Source organism: Carex rostrata, chromosome 1 (genome assembly GCF_964058835.1).
Source record: "Carex rostrata chromosome 1, lpCarRost1.2, whole genome shotgun sequence".
In the NCBI taxonomy this organism is placed as follows: Eukaryota; Viridiplantae; Streptophyta; class Magnoliopsida; order Poales; family Cyperaceae; genus Carex; species Carex rostrata.
This window is the reverse complement of record NC_135918.1, coordinates 17,749,384-17,762,841: the sequence shown is the minus strand read 5'-3', so window position 1 is coordinate 17,762,841 and position 13,458 is coordinate 17,749,384. Positions and strand designations below refer to the sequence as shown.

Genomic DNA, 13,458 nt, shown 5'->3' with positions numbered 1-13,458 from the left:
AAAACCGACACTAATACTTTAGTATCGGTCGTTTACAAAAACCCGACACAAATAATATTAGTGTCGGCTATTTATATGTAGGCGATACTAATTGTTAAGTATTAGTGTCGGCTGTTTATAAAAAGGCGACACTAATGTATTAGTGTCGGTTGTTTATAAAAATGCGACACTAATGTATTAGTGTCGGCTGTTTATAAAAAGGCGACACTAATGTATTAGTGTCGGCTGTTTATAAACAACCGACACTAATACTTAACAATTAGTGTCGGCCATTTATAAACAGCCGACACTAATACATTAGTGTCGTCTTTTTATAAACAGCCGACACTAATTCTCAGTTATTAGTGTCGCCTATTTATAAACAGCCGACACTAAAGCTATTCCAATTTCATTTTAAGTCCCGCGCACCTCTTTCAAACGCACGCCTAGGGTTTAAAACATCTCCTTCACTTCGCTTCACGTTTCTCTCCGATCTGATCTTCTCAAACCGAGCCGCTTCTAGGCGAATACCAGAAGATGTAATGCAATATGGTCCTGCGCATGCTTCACGAAAAGGGGCGTAATTTTTGATCCGTCCGTCGGATCGGGCTGAAATTTTGACAGGAACTCCACAGCCCAAAACCGGAAGCAAAACCAATCTATGATTCGTTTCGCCATTTGCGGGCTCAGATTCGCGATCCGAGTCTTTCTTCATGGACTTTTGGACCTTTCTTTATAATTTGTGAGTTTTTAGGGTCTTTTATGTATCTTTTATGTATCTTTTATGTATTTTCTATTTTAGGGTTTGTATGATATTTTATTTAGGGTCGTTTATGTATCTTTTATGTATTTTATGTTTTAGGGTTTGTATGATAACAATAAATGAGCAATTTGGATGATATTTTATTTAGTGAGTGTTATTTGTAAATTATGATGAATTATTTGATATCTTTGTTTGATATATAGTTCAACAAAAATATATGAGCATTCCAGAACAAAAATTTTCATTTTTAGAATTTTCTATGATTTATAGTGAATTTTTGAAATTTATTTTTAAAAAAAAAAAAAAACATTAGTGTCGGCTATTTATTAAAAAGCCGACACTAATAAGTATTAGTGTCGGCCATTTAATAAATAGCCGACACTAAAAGTTAGTATTAGTGTCGGCCATTTAATAAATAGCCGACACTAATGCCTTACTTTTAGTGTCGGCTATTTACAAAGTATTAGTATCAGCCCGATTAGTGTCGCCTAATGTCCGACACTAATACTCATAAACAGCCGACACTAATTCCAAGTTCTCCACTAGTGGTTAATTCAAATACGACAAGGTAACCGTAACACACAAGTTCTACTCTAGCTAGTCCTATATTCATTTGATCATTGAATATTGTAGTCTAATTGCCGTCAAGCACGTGCGTTGATTAATCCTGTAAACTGGTCTTGTCTATCTCACCACTGAGTTTATAAGAGGGCCAGCTCTGATGCATGCCTTGATAACAAACTACAAGCTTAAGTTTAGCTTTTAGCATTTCAGCAATGAAGAGCATTCTTTTGTTCTTTACACTCTTTCTACTTCCTCTAGTTCAATCTTCTGATCTCACATCTCAAGCACAAGCTCTCCTCCATTGGAAATCCACTCTCCAGACGTCCCAACAGTCGCTCTCAAATTGGAATCTGCATGTCCACCCCTGCAATTGGACTGGAATCACATGCCGTGATGCTAACAAAAGAAGGCAAGTCATCACTAAAATTTTTCTTTCCCAAAAGGGTCTAGGTGGAAAATTAGATGCTCTCAATTTCTCTGCTCTTCCATCCATTAGAAGTTTTAATCTCAGTCATAATAAACTGAGTGGCGTAATTCCTCCATCAATTTGTCTCTTCTCAAAACTCACATATCTTTCTCTCAGTGATAATGTTTTTAGCAGTTTGATCCCGTCTAGCATTGGAAACTTGACAAAAATAAAAGTTTTGTCTCTTTGGGGTAATAATCTCTCCGGACAGATCCCTCCTGAAATTGGTCAACTTAAACTTTTGACATATTTAGCACTATCTGAAAACTTTTTGAGTGGGGAAATACCTACTAATTTGGGAAACTTAACCAATCTTGTCTTTCTAAATCTTTATGATAATAAACTCTCCGGACAGATCCCTCCTGAAATTGGTCAACTTAAACTTTTGACAGATTTAGATCTATCAGAAAACTTTTTGAGTGGAGAAATACCTATTAATTTAGAAAACTTAACCAATCTTGTCTTTCTAAATCTTTGTGATAATAAACTCTCCGGACAGATCTCTCCTGAAATTGGTAAACTTAAACTTTTGACAGATTTAGAACTATCAGAAAACTTTTTGAGTGGAGAAATACCTACTAATTTGGAAAACTTGACCAATCTACTCTATCTGTTTCTTTGGCATAATAATCTCTCTGGACAGATCCCTACTGAAATTGGAAAACTATGTAATATGAATGGCTTAAGCCTGTCACAAAACACATTGAGCGGAAAGATACCTACTTATTTAAAAAACTTAACCAAAATGCACAACCTGTATCTTTGGGAAAATGGTCTTTTTGGACCGATCCCCCCTGAAATTGGACAACTTGAACTTTTGACTGATTTACAGCTTGGAGGAAACTTTCTAACTGGAGATATACCTACTAATTTAGGAAACTTAACCAATCTTGTCCATCTAAGTCTTTCGGATAATAATCTCTCCGGACCAATTCCACCAGAAATTGGTAAACTTAGACATTTGACAGAGTTAGAACTATCAAAAAACTTTTTGACTGGAGAAATTCCTTCCGCTCTTGGAAACCTAAGTGAGATGAATGTTCTTAATCTCTCATCAAATTCCCTATCGGGGGTAATGCCGGCAGAACTTGGCAAATTAAACAGATTGATTAAACTAGATTTAAGTCACAACAATTTAATAGGAAATGTACCAAAAGAGTTGGGAATGTTATCTGCTTTAATGAATCTTGATATATCGTCAAATAGCCTGACAAGTGTGCCAGAAGAACTAGGCGACTGTGTTAATATTCTATCACTAGACCTCAGTAACAATAGGTTAAGTGGAAGAATTCCATCTCATTTTGGAAACTTAGTACATTTACTGTACTTCCTGGATTTAAGCAGAAATTCTTTAATCGGGCAAATACCAATAACACTAGCGCACTTAATAATGTTAGAAAATCTTAATCTATCTCACAACAATCTAACTGGTCCGATTCCGTCTTCATTGGGCCACATGTTAAGCTTGTCAACCATGGATTTTTCATACAATCATTTAGAGGATCCGGTGCCTGATATAAAGGTTTTTCAAAAAGCCCCAAAACAATGGCTTATACACAACACAAATCTTTGTGGCACTGTTCAAGGTTTGCCCTCATGTGATGGATTTGCTAAACATAAGAATGGCACAACTACACTACGAATGGTTAAGTTGATTGCAACTCTAACTTGCAGAGGTGCATTAGTAACATTTTTTATACTCTGGCTTATTTATCTCCTATACACTAAAAAAAGAAAAGCAAAATTGGAGCACAATAGAGATTCTAGTAAAGGAAACATTTTTTCCGTGTGGAATTTTGATGGGAGAGATGCATATGAGGAGATTATAAAGGCCACAGAGAATTTCGATGAGAAATACTGCATTGGTAGTGGAGGTCATGCAAGAGTTTACAAAGCAGTTTTAGGGTCAAACAACCTCACAGTTGCTGTAAAGAAAATCATGTTAGCAAGCGGAGAAACCTCACTAGATGTTGAAGCATTCCATAGAGAAATTCAAACTATTACCCACATTCGACACCGCAACATTGCTAAATTATTTGGTTATTGTTCCTCACCTCAAAATAAATTTCTTGTATACAAGTATTATGAGAAGAGGGATTTACATAATATTCTCAATAATGAGGAAGCAATAGAGCTGGATTGGGCAAAGAGAAAGGTTATATTGAGAGATGTTGCATGTGCTCTCTCACATTTGCATCATGATTGTTATCCACCAATAGTACATCGGGATGTAACTTCCAGAAACATCTTGCTTGATTCTGAGTTTACAGCAAGTATATCAGATTTTGGTACTGCTAAATTTCTCAAGCCGGAGTCTTCTAATTGGAGTATGCTTGCTGGAACTTGCGGTTACATAGCACCAGGTTCTGTATATATAAACACGCTATTATTGTATTTTAATTTCCATCACTTTTATACAAATTAAAGTGGAAATAATTGCAATTTGAATTTTTTTTTTCTTTATGCAGAACTTGCCTATACCATGAGAATGACTGAAAAATGTGACGTATATAGCTTCGGGGTAATAATGTTGGAATTGCTTATGGGAAAGCACCCTGGTGATATGATCAACCTATCCGCTTCCGATAAAGAAGAAATCATACTCCAAGATATCATTGACCAACTCATTGAACCACCAACAAAACAAGACATCAATGAAATTCTCAAAATTATTCAAGTTGCATATGAGTGTCTGAATAATAACCCGTCACTTCGTCCAACAATGCAAGAAGTGGTGAACAGTATCTAGAAATGAATAGCCAACTGCTTCGTAATTTCTTATAGTAGCTTCTATGTTTAAAGATTAGCGTGCTATTGGCAGTTAGAATTCAGTTTTAGAGCACGATGCTTTTTATTCATATTTTTGTATTTGAAAGTTTTATACTTTATTAATACTCACGTATTCTATGTAAGCGTGGTGGTAAATATTCATTGTGTCGTAATATTATTGGAATATCTATGTTTTGTGAAATTAACATTATTATTCACAATATCTCTTCTAGAAATAGCTTGTCTTGTAATACATTTAGTGTCATCTCCTTAATAACTGGCCACCTTGTATTTCAAAAATTGGCAAAAGCTGCAATATATTGCTTTTGTGTGCTAATAGTGTACCAGAACCCTCATTGTTTCATCTATTTTTTGTAATAGTGTACCAGAGTCACCAAACATTTTTTTTATTTCTATTGAAATCGGTGGATATTCCCTGGTATAATTAAAAAACGAAATAGCCACCAATCAACCTATAATTTAAAAAAAAAAGGTGTTTATTTTAGAATTTTGAATATATATATAAATACTTGAGAATTGTATTGAATTTTGGAGTCATTAGTAGTTTTAATTTTGTTTTTTTTACTTTGCTGGACCGGAGACCATAGTAGCTGCTCATGCATGATAACATGTGCTGGTTTTCTTGGGCCAAGTAAAAAAGGGGCCTAACAATATTTTGTGTTAAATGTGTCCTGAATATTTTGGGTTATAATTAATAGTTAATTAATGAAATGAATAGATGGAATATAGCATGTTCAACATCAGAATTCAGAACTATGATTTTGTAATCTCGATATATATTAATATTATCTTTGTCAGTGGACGAGTTATCAGTATCATAAGCTTTAGTGATAAGGTCAGAAAGCTCTCTTATATATTCCTGAAAAATATTTGTTGTATATATATACACATCATGTCTTTCTTATTTGAATAAAGAGAAAAAACTTTCAGCAAAATCTTTTGCAATTGAAACAATCACAGTATATCAAACCAAATTTGTCTTATATAAAAATCAACAAGCAGTCTTATCATAGTACCAGTTGATGAACTAAAAACACATAAAAAAAGACAAACAACTCTTGGAACGTAAAACACACACAAAAGTACAATCTTTTTTTTTTTTCAATAATATTGCATCACCTAAATTTAAATTAGTGCACAATCTTTTTTTCATTTTTCCCCCTTTTTTTTCTTTTTTTCCCTTTTCCATTTTTTCCCATTTTTTTTTATAGTTTGCCGGGAACATTTAAAGAGTCAAATAAGTTCGACAGTTGCAAAATATTATAGAATCTCCCAATAATTATTGTACTGGAGAGTGAAGACTTAAGAAGATGGATACAACAAATTTCTTGTAATAAATAATCAATGGAGGAGATTCTATTTTTTTTTTCCTTTTTTTAGTTTTTTTGTTGTTATTTTGGTTTTCCATTTTTTTTTATAGTTTTGCGGATGAGTTGTTGTGGAGGGTTGCGGAATTGGAGATATTGGAGAGACAGCAGAGAAGAAATTCAAGAGAGTGAGCAAACAAGTGCAGCCTAGAAACGGTTCCTTTCTTCTGCAAGAGAAAGAGAGTTGAGAAGAAAAGATTAGCATCTCATAGCATTCGCAGAGCAGAGCAAAATTATGCCTATCAGATGGATTATAAATAAATATTGCAATGCCCACATTAGTTACTAACAAAAGAAATTCTTTCGCATGTTTTTAGGCATTACATGGGCGTGTCTGTGAAATATGTAAATGCAAGCAGTTAAAAAATGAATCAAAAAGTTTTGAAATTCTTTCTCTGAAATATTGATAGTTAGAATAGCAGATATTCTGTAAATTTAATAATTTCTATTTGCAAAGACAACTGTTATACTTTTTTTTTTTTCAGGAGAGAAAATGTCTCAGGATCTGTGACTGAAATCCATGGCCACAAAGGTGAATTAAATAATTGGTTCACTAAATAAAAGTTGCAAGTGCGGAACAGATACAAGAAGAATTAAAGTCAAAAGACCAAGTACGGTATACCAACAAGCCAGAAATCAAAGCAAGAAAACATAAGAAGAGGTCAGGTACACTGCACTGTTTGTGAGTGGCAAAACCAATTACCATACCAGTAGTCCATAAACACAGACTGCAGAAGAATACCTTGTCTCCAATGCTAGCTACGGATTTAGGGAAAATCTAGGCAATTATGTTCCTTGATATCAAGTACGAGGGCCGTACCAATGAGGTCTTACTAATTATACCAGGAGCCCTTTAAAACTCCTGCCCATTTTCCACTCACGAAATTAAGCAACAAGAATTTAAAAGCTTTGGTGAACCATAAGGATAGAGGTCTCAAGGTACCTTTGGTTAGATCTGTTTATCATAAACGGTTTAATGACTGATCAAAATGATGTATCGATTAATAAAGAAAACAAATAAATTTAAAATAGAAATGCTTTACTGTGGGGGTATCAAAATTAACTTACCTTCTGTTAGAAATATCACAATGGTTCTTCCTTCGTTAAACAGTACTCGATAAGGACCAGCTTTGTTGAACTTCTCTCTTAGCGATGGACAGTCTTTAATTTCCAACGCACGAAGATTCTGGGGTATTTCTCCCAATTCAGATAGATTTGGACATTTAATTAGATTCATACACAAGAGAGATGCATGATACTTCAAGTTCTTCGGCAGATGGATATTATTGCATTTATAAAGGATCAAAGTCTTGAGAGAGGTAAGAGACTGAAAAACCTCATCATCTAAGGAATCTCCTTGGAAAAAACAAATTGACAAAGTATCTAATGAGGAAATAATTTCATTTGATAGTATCAATTTCAATAGTAACGGGTTGTCAATTTCAACAGCTCGAAGTGCACATTTTTCTTTGTCCATCAGAGTTGAGAAGTTGATCTCAGGGCAACGCAACACCACAAAAGTATAGAGGGAAGTTAATGAATTCAATCCCTCCAAACGACAATCACATGCAATTATAGACAAGATTTCGAGACAAGACAAGTGACCGACATGTAAAACTCCCCTCTGGTTCTTGAATGTTGTATTCCAGACACAAAGAATACGTAGTACAGGTAAATTTGATTTGACAAGAATATCATCAATATTTGAGCAATCCACAAATCGTAGCCTCTCCAAGGATAAAGGCAATGATTCATTGGATGTGCTTAAATTGATGCAGTTATTTAATGCTAGCTCTATTAGGGAGGTCAAGGCTCCAATACCTCCCAAGGAACTGAGCAAATAGCATTCTTGAATTGAAATAGACTGGAGGCTTTTCAATGAACATAGGACTTCCTTGGGAGGAAGAGATGTTATTGTCTGAATATGACATAGTTCCAGTTTAGAAAGGGAAACAAGGCTCTGTATGCAGGTGGATAATGCATCGCTAGTAATGCTACATAATGATATCTTAAGGTAAGTGAGTGAAGATGGTAAAACCAACTTGGACCCTTCATTTTTAATGAACATTGTTTCTATGTGGTAATGCATGAACATAACCCACGCATCCAAAAGCTGATCCAGGGAATAATCATCATTGTACAGGTCATATTTCACTATCTCTGAGATAAAAAATTGAAGTTGTGAACTCGTGATGCAGATTTCGGGTGAAGCTTCCAATCTTTCTCTCACAAACTTTACAAATTCCCTCACAGTTAAACCAAAATTATGGGGTGCAAGTACGTACTGTAATTTCAGGCACTGTTCTATTTGCTTCACGACCTCAAGTTTGTAGTGCTTTCTTTCTTCCTTCATCAACAAATCACCCTCAGATATATAATTAATATGTAGGATATCATCTACAACTAGATAAGTAAGTTTTGGAGGAAGGGAAGGCATTTGTTTAAGGTTTTTGAGCCCCTTTACTATAAGACTTGTACAACTCGGAAGTGATTTGTCAATGGATGAGATTTCTTCTATGCCACAATAACATAATTGTAGTGTTGTGAGATGCTTTGTTGAATTCTGACTTAGGAGCCAATTTGGAAATCGGTCTCCTCCAAATCCTATAAGTGTGAGAACATTTATATTAGGATGAGGTTGCAATGCTTCTAGTAATTGAACATGTTGAGTAGAGAGACTTGTAACATCTTTGGTGTCCCTTTCATAAGAGTTCCACTCAAATTGTAGTTCCTTCAGATGTTTTTTATTTCGCATATTGGCCTTTGCAGCATCTGCTATACTCCCTACATTCTCAAGACCTGTAATGAACAATGACCCTCGAAGCATATTCAAATTTTCTAGTTGGTGTAATTCATTCCCACATTCATTCCTTACAACAAATTGATCAAGGCATTGGAGGGATGTCAGCCTTCCAACATCAGACATATGGAACATTGTATCCCTAACTGTTTCAAAGCACCTCAAACTAATGAGTTCAGAAAAATCTTTGGGTAGGGATTCACAATATGGGAGGACAAGCGTTTGGAGGTGGTAAAGTTTGCATATGGAATCTGGAAGCTTCTTAATAGGCTGAGAGCCATAAATATTCAGGTAGCGCAGATGCTTTAAATTCCCAATAAACTCGGGCAAATCATCCCCACACTCTGGAAGAAATAAAACCCGCAATTTTTCAAAGTTTTTCAATATGTCTTGCAATACTTTCTTTGGGACAACACTATTAGGTTGCACACAAAAGGTGCGTATATTTTTCATGAGGCATAATTTTTTTTTAAATCTGTTTATCATACTTGATGGCAAACTGATGTGGCGGATGTTTTCACTTGATCTAGATAACATGTGGCTTATGTGGGAGGGAACTTCTTCGCAATTACTATTGTCTATTCTGATAATATCATCTCCTTGAACCCGCTCTGCAAGATCATGAAGCAGGTCATGAAGTTCATAATATATTTCCTCTTTAATTATGACTTGTTCCAAAAAATACCTCGATATGAGCTCGCAAAAGTAATTTTCACCAATATCCTCCAACCTTTCTGGTGGATCTGTTGGCCTGATAAAACCTTGTGCCATCCATAAAGTAATTAAAAGTTGTCTTGGGAACCGAATGCCTTTCGGAAGTAAGCTACATATTGCAAAACAACATTGGAGATTCAAGGGAAGCTGCTGATAGCTCCAGATCCTCGCTTTCATATTGTCTCCCGACCAATCATTTTCAGCTACTTCCTCCCAATGCCTTAGGTCAAGTTTTCCACCTATTTGATGACCCACCAGCTTTGCTGTGCCAGGATCTCCTTTTAGCTTAACAGCAATTTTTCGACCTATTTTCTCAAATTCCTCTTTTGGCAATTGACAATTGCTAGGCCAAGCATAATGCATAAAGAGGTACGAAAATTGAGCCTCCTCTATCTCCTTCAAATAATAGGTCTCTACTGCCGTAACACCGGCAATGCAGGCCTGTTCTGCAGCATTTTTAGATTGAGTTGTAAGTAGAATTCTGCTCCCTATTAAGGAACTACTACAGCAACAAATTAAATTCTCCCATTGTTCAACAAAATCCTCAGTATCACTCCAAAAATCATCTAACACAAGTAGAAGTTTCTGAGACCCTAACCTGTGTCTTGTTTGTGTTAGAAGAGCTTCAAGATATGTAGAATGATTATCATTACTAGCACATTCTTTTGCATTCATAATGTCTATCATGTTCTTAATCACGTCGATGGCCTTAAATTTTCGAGGGGCATGCACCCAGATAAGAAGATCAAAATACTCTTGTCCATACATATGTTTATAAACATACTGGGCAAGTGTAGTTTTCCCAACACCAGAACGACCTGTAATGGCAATTATAGGGATAGCTGGCCTAGTGCTTGGTCCAGGCTCAGAATTTAAAGGTTCTTCCATGAGTAAGCTGACTATGTTTTCTTTATCTACCTCACGACCAAAAACTCTAGCGGGAGGATTTGAGATTGTTTCCCTGTTGGCGTCACTGCCACTACCATTTTCTTGGGCCTCTAACAAATCACGAAATTCATTGGCCTCATTTGCAATTTTTATGAGTTTGTCTATACAAACCTTTAGCTTTATTTTTTCTGGGAGAAAATAGAGAAGCTATCTTTTAACTTCTGGGGTACAATTTGTGATGGTAAACTAATTTGAATTCCTGTCTTACTCTTCTGCTTTTGTTTTAGTATTTTTCTATCATCCTTTACCTTTTGTTTAAGCAGTTCATACTCGAATATTGTTTTTAGGTTAAGGAGACAATTGCCATCCCTACTGTTTTCATATATTAAAAAAAAGTATTTACAGCTGTTACTTAAGATATATTACATCACAAATCCTAGTAGCTAACAGCACACTTTCTAGCTAGCTACCATAATATTTACATGTTAGCTACCTGACCTAACGTTTCATGAACTCGTCTTACGCTTCTGTATATAAGTGAATGTGCACTGTCTTTGACTTGTTATTGAATATTCTCCTCCAGTTGCGCTCTCGTCATTGTGCCCATAGCTTTGCGGCCCATGTCGTGTCTTATCCTCTCCTCTGTGCCACGTCTATGGTCTTACGGTGTTGAAGCCAGAGGTCAAAGTGTCAAACTGTGAGGATATATTGCGCAGTGGCTGTGTCCTGCCCATTTGCGTAGAAAGAGTCCCAGAATTCTGATGCAAATGCCAATTGGGAGAAAAATGACATATTGTCGAGCATAAACTGACAAAAATTATTATATCCAGAAATATTGTTATTATCGATTGGAGTATCATGAGAATACCATAAAAAAGATTCTTGTGGTGATGCAACATATGTTTTGTTGGTAACTTGGTGTACGCCTAGTGAAATGTATTTTCTATATAAATATTAAAATGAGGATGGATCCACTTACACCAAAAATAGTGACACCTGATTACACTTTACATTTTTAAAATTTTCAAAGTCCAAACAATCGATCCAAACCATTCAACATGATGGATATATTAAAATGTGCTTGCAGCTCAAATTTTATATTTTTTTGAATTTTTTTACTATTTATTAAGAATTTTACAAAATCCTTATTTTAGACCATTGAATTTTTGTACCCATCTTAATAAATAGTAAAAATATCAAAAAAAAAAAAATTGATCTACAAGCACATTTTAATATATCCATTATGTTGAATGAGTTAGATCGACTGTTTGAACTTTGAAAATGTAGGATATAATATGGTATCATAAAAATAGATGTAAGTGGATCCCTCCTCATATTAAGTATATATACCCATGCATATATTATGTAATATATATAATATAAATGCATGTATATCTAGATAAACTATTACTAATTATATTTTTGTTTCCTGTTGAAAATAAATGATCAGAGAATATCTAGCAAAATCTGAAAATTTGAAAATGTATCAATTATACCTTTCTTTCTTAATGTATTTGATTTGTTGTAATCAGCTGAATTAGATATTTAATAACCGGTTTTCTTGTCACTTGCCATTTTATTTCTTCCATATGGCTTTGGATAACAGCTCACAATGGTTTCAGTTTAAATATTGCAATTCTATTTTAGATTTGTGGTCCATTAATAAAGATATACATACTAGAGAATATTTGCTTTTAGAGTTAATTAGAGCTGCCATTTTATGATCAATTTGATTGGTTAGAAATAAAATTTGTTTTAATAATAGTACTATACCTTCACTTGCTTCTGTAGCTGCCTCCATTATTTATTTATCATCTTATTGGGGGCAACGCTCTCGTTTTCTGGATGCTATTGAAAATGATGTATAAATTAAAATTAGGTGAATGGTTCATTGTAAGAGATTTTAAAAGGAAGCACGTCATTAAGCAATATCTTTTAGTTTATATATTTAAAGGATCTTGATAATTATCCCCGCATTCCGATCCCTGCATTTATCTCCGCATTAAATTACATGACTACCATGGGGGGACCATAAAAACATCAACACTGATTTTATTATCTAAAGTATCTCCATTCTATTATTAAGCATGTTGGGTGTCCGATCTGCCAATGGCTACGATTGAAAGTTTAAATTACAGATTTAATCTCAGCCCTCCAATTACGTAATACGTCTCCTTTTGATTAAATACATCTAAAACATGTGTAGAAGTCTAAATTTAACTAAAAACATACTCACCACACATACCGTCACACTATGTATTACAATTAAAATTAAATAAATCTGAAATTTAGCAATATAATTTGTTTCCTTATTTCTCCCTCTCCAATTTAGCAATATAATTATATTTCCTTATTTCATTTATTCCTTATTTGTCATGAGAGTGAATTTTTTTACCAGTTAAACTAATTTGATTAAAGTTAAGTCATTAATATATCTGTATTTAGTATTTGTTATGAAATGAAATCACAAGAAACAAGCAATCTGAAAATTAATCTTGACATAAATTTGAAATAAGGTCAAAAAATATTCAAATTTACAAAGTCAATTTTAATTTAGCATTAACCATGACTTACTTTAATATTTTAGTTCATAGATTTTGATAGTGCATTTTGCAACTTAGGCTTTAATTTGTAACTTCACATATTTATATCTATCTGTTATTTATAATTCAATATTTATCGCTGCTAAGTTATTTCTTTGTCTAGATAAATTTAATATATGATTCTTCTTATACATAATCATAACTATATAAAATAAATAAAGAAGGATAATAAATCTTAGTTATTGCAATATCGCGTTGATTATTCAAAATGGCAATAAATATTTTCCTTCCAATAATTCACTCTTGATTGTTGCATCCCGCTGATTATTCAAGATGGCAATAAATACATCAGTTTAATTATTGCATTCTGATTAGTCAATCCTTTCATCAATCTGTCCACATATAGTCGCAATTAATTGCAATTACCCTTAATCGGTTTCCTTACTAGAGGGTAAACAAAATTCATTTGATTTGACTGTTCCGTTCTAAGAATTCTGCTAGAGGTAACCAATTAAATCTCAATTTGCAGAATTCATTTATTTTTCATTTCTAATATAACTGAATAGGTAATACGAGCTTTGTTA

General features: G+C 34.1%; 2 protein-coding genes across 2 annotated transcripts; one reads left to right on the top strand and one right to left on the bottom strand.

Moving 5' to 3' along the window:
* Positions 1-1,518: 1,518 nt before the first annotated feature.
* On the top strand, positions 1,519-4,611 carry LOC144561959 (uncharacterized). Its single transcript, XM_078311069.1, has 2 exons — positions 1,519-4,135; positions 4,241-4,611. Exons 1-2 carry the CDS (start codon positions 1,519-1,521, stop codon positions 4,519-4,521), a joined length of 2,898 nt encoding a protein of 965 aa, XP_078167195.1. The 3' UTR covers positions 4,522-4,611.
* Positions 4,612-7,273: 2,662 nt separating this feature from the next.
* LOC144569201 (putative disease resistance protein RGA1) lies at positions 7,274-11,065 on the bottom strand. Its single transcript, XM_078319460.1, has 3 exons — positions 10,997-11,065; positions 7,377-10,502; positions 7,274-7,285 (listed from the first exon to the last, which is right to left on the bottom strand). The coding sequence occupies exons 1-3, from the start codon at positions 11,063-11,065 to the stop codon at positions 7,274-7,276; spliced, it is 3,207 nt and encodes a 1,068-aa protein (XP_078175586.1).
* Positions 11,066-13,458: the final 2,393 nt, after the last annotated feature.

Bases quoted from the DNA above. Each gene is read 5' to 3' on its own strand.
- LOC144561959 (XM_078311069.1), top strand. From the start codon at position 1,519: ATGAAGAGCATTCTTTTGTTCTTTACACTCTTTCTACTTCCTCTAGTT. The intron at 4,136-4,240 runs GTTCTGTATATA...TTCTTTATGCAG, and splicing joins TTGCGGTTACATAGCACCAG to AACTTGCCTATACCATGAGA.
- LOC144569201 (XM_078319460.1), bottom strand. From the start codon at position 11,065: ATGGGCAGGACACAGCCACTGCGCAATATATCCTCACAGTTTGACACT. The intron at 10,503-10,996 runs GTAAGACCATAG...ATAAAGCTAAAG, and splicing joins TGACCTCTGGCTTCAACACC to GTTTGTATAGACAAACTCAT.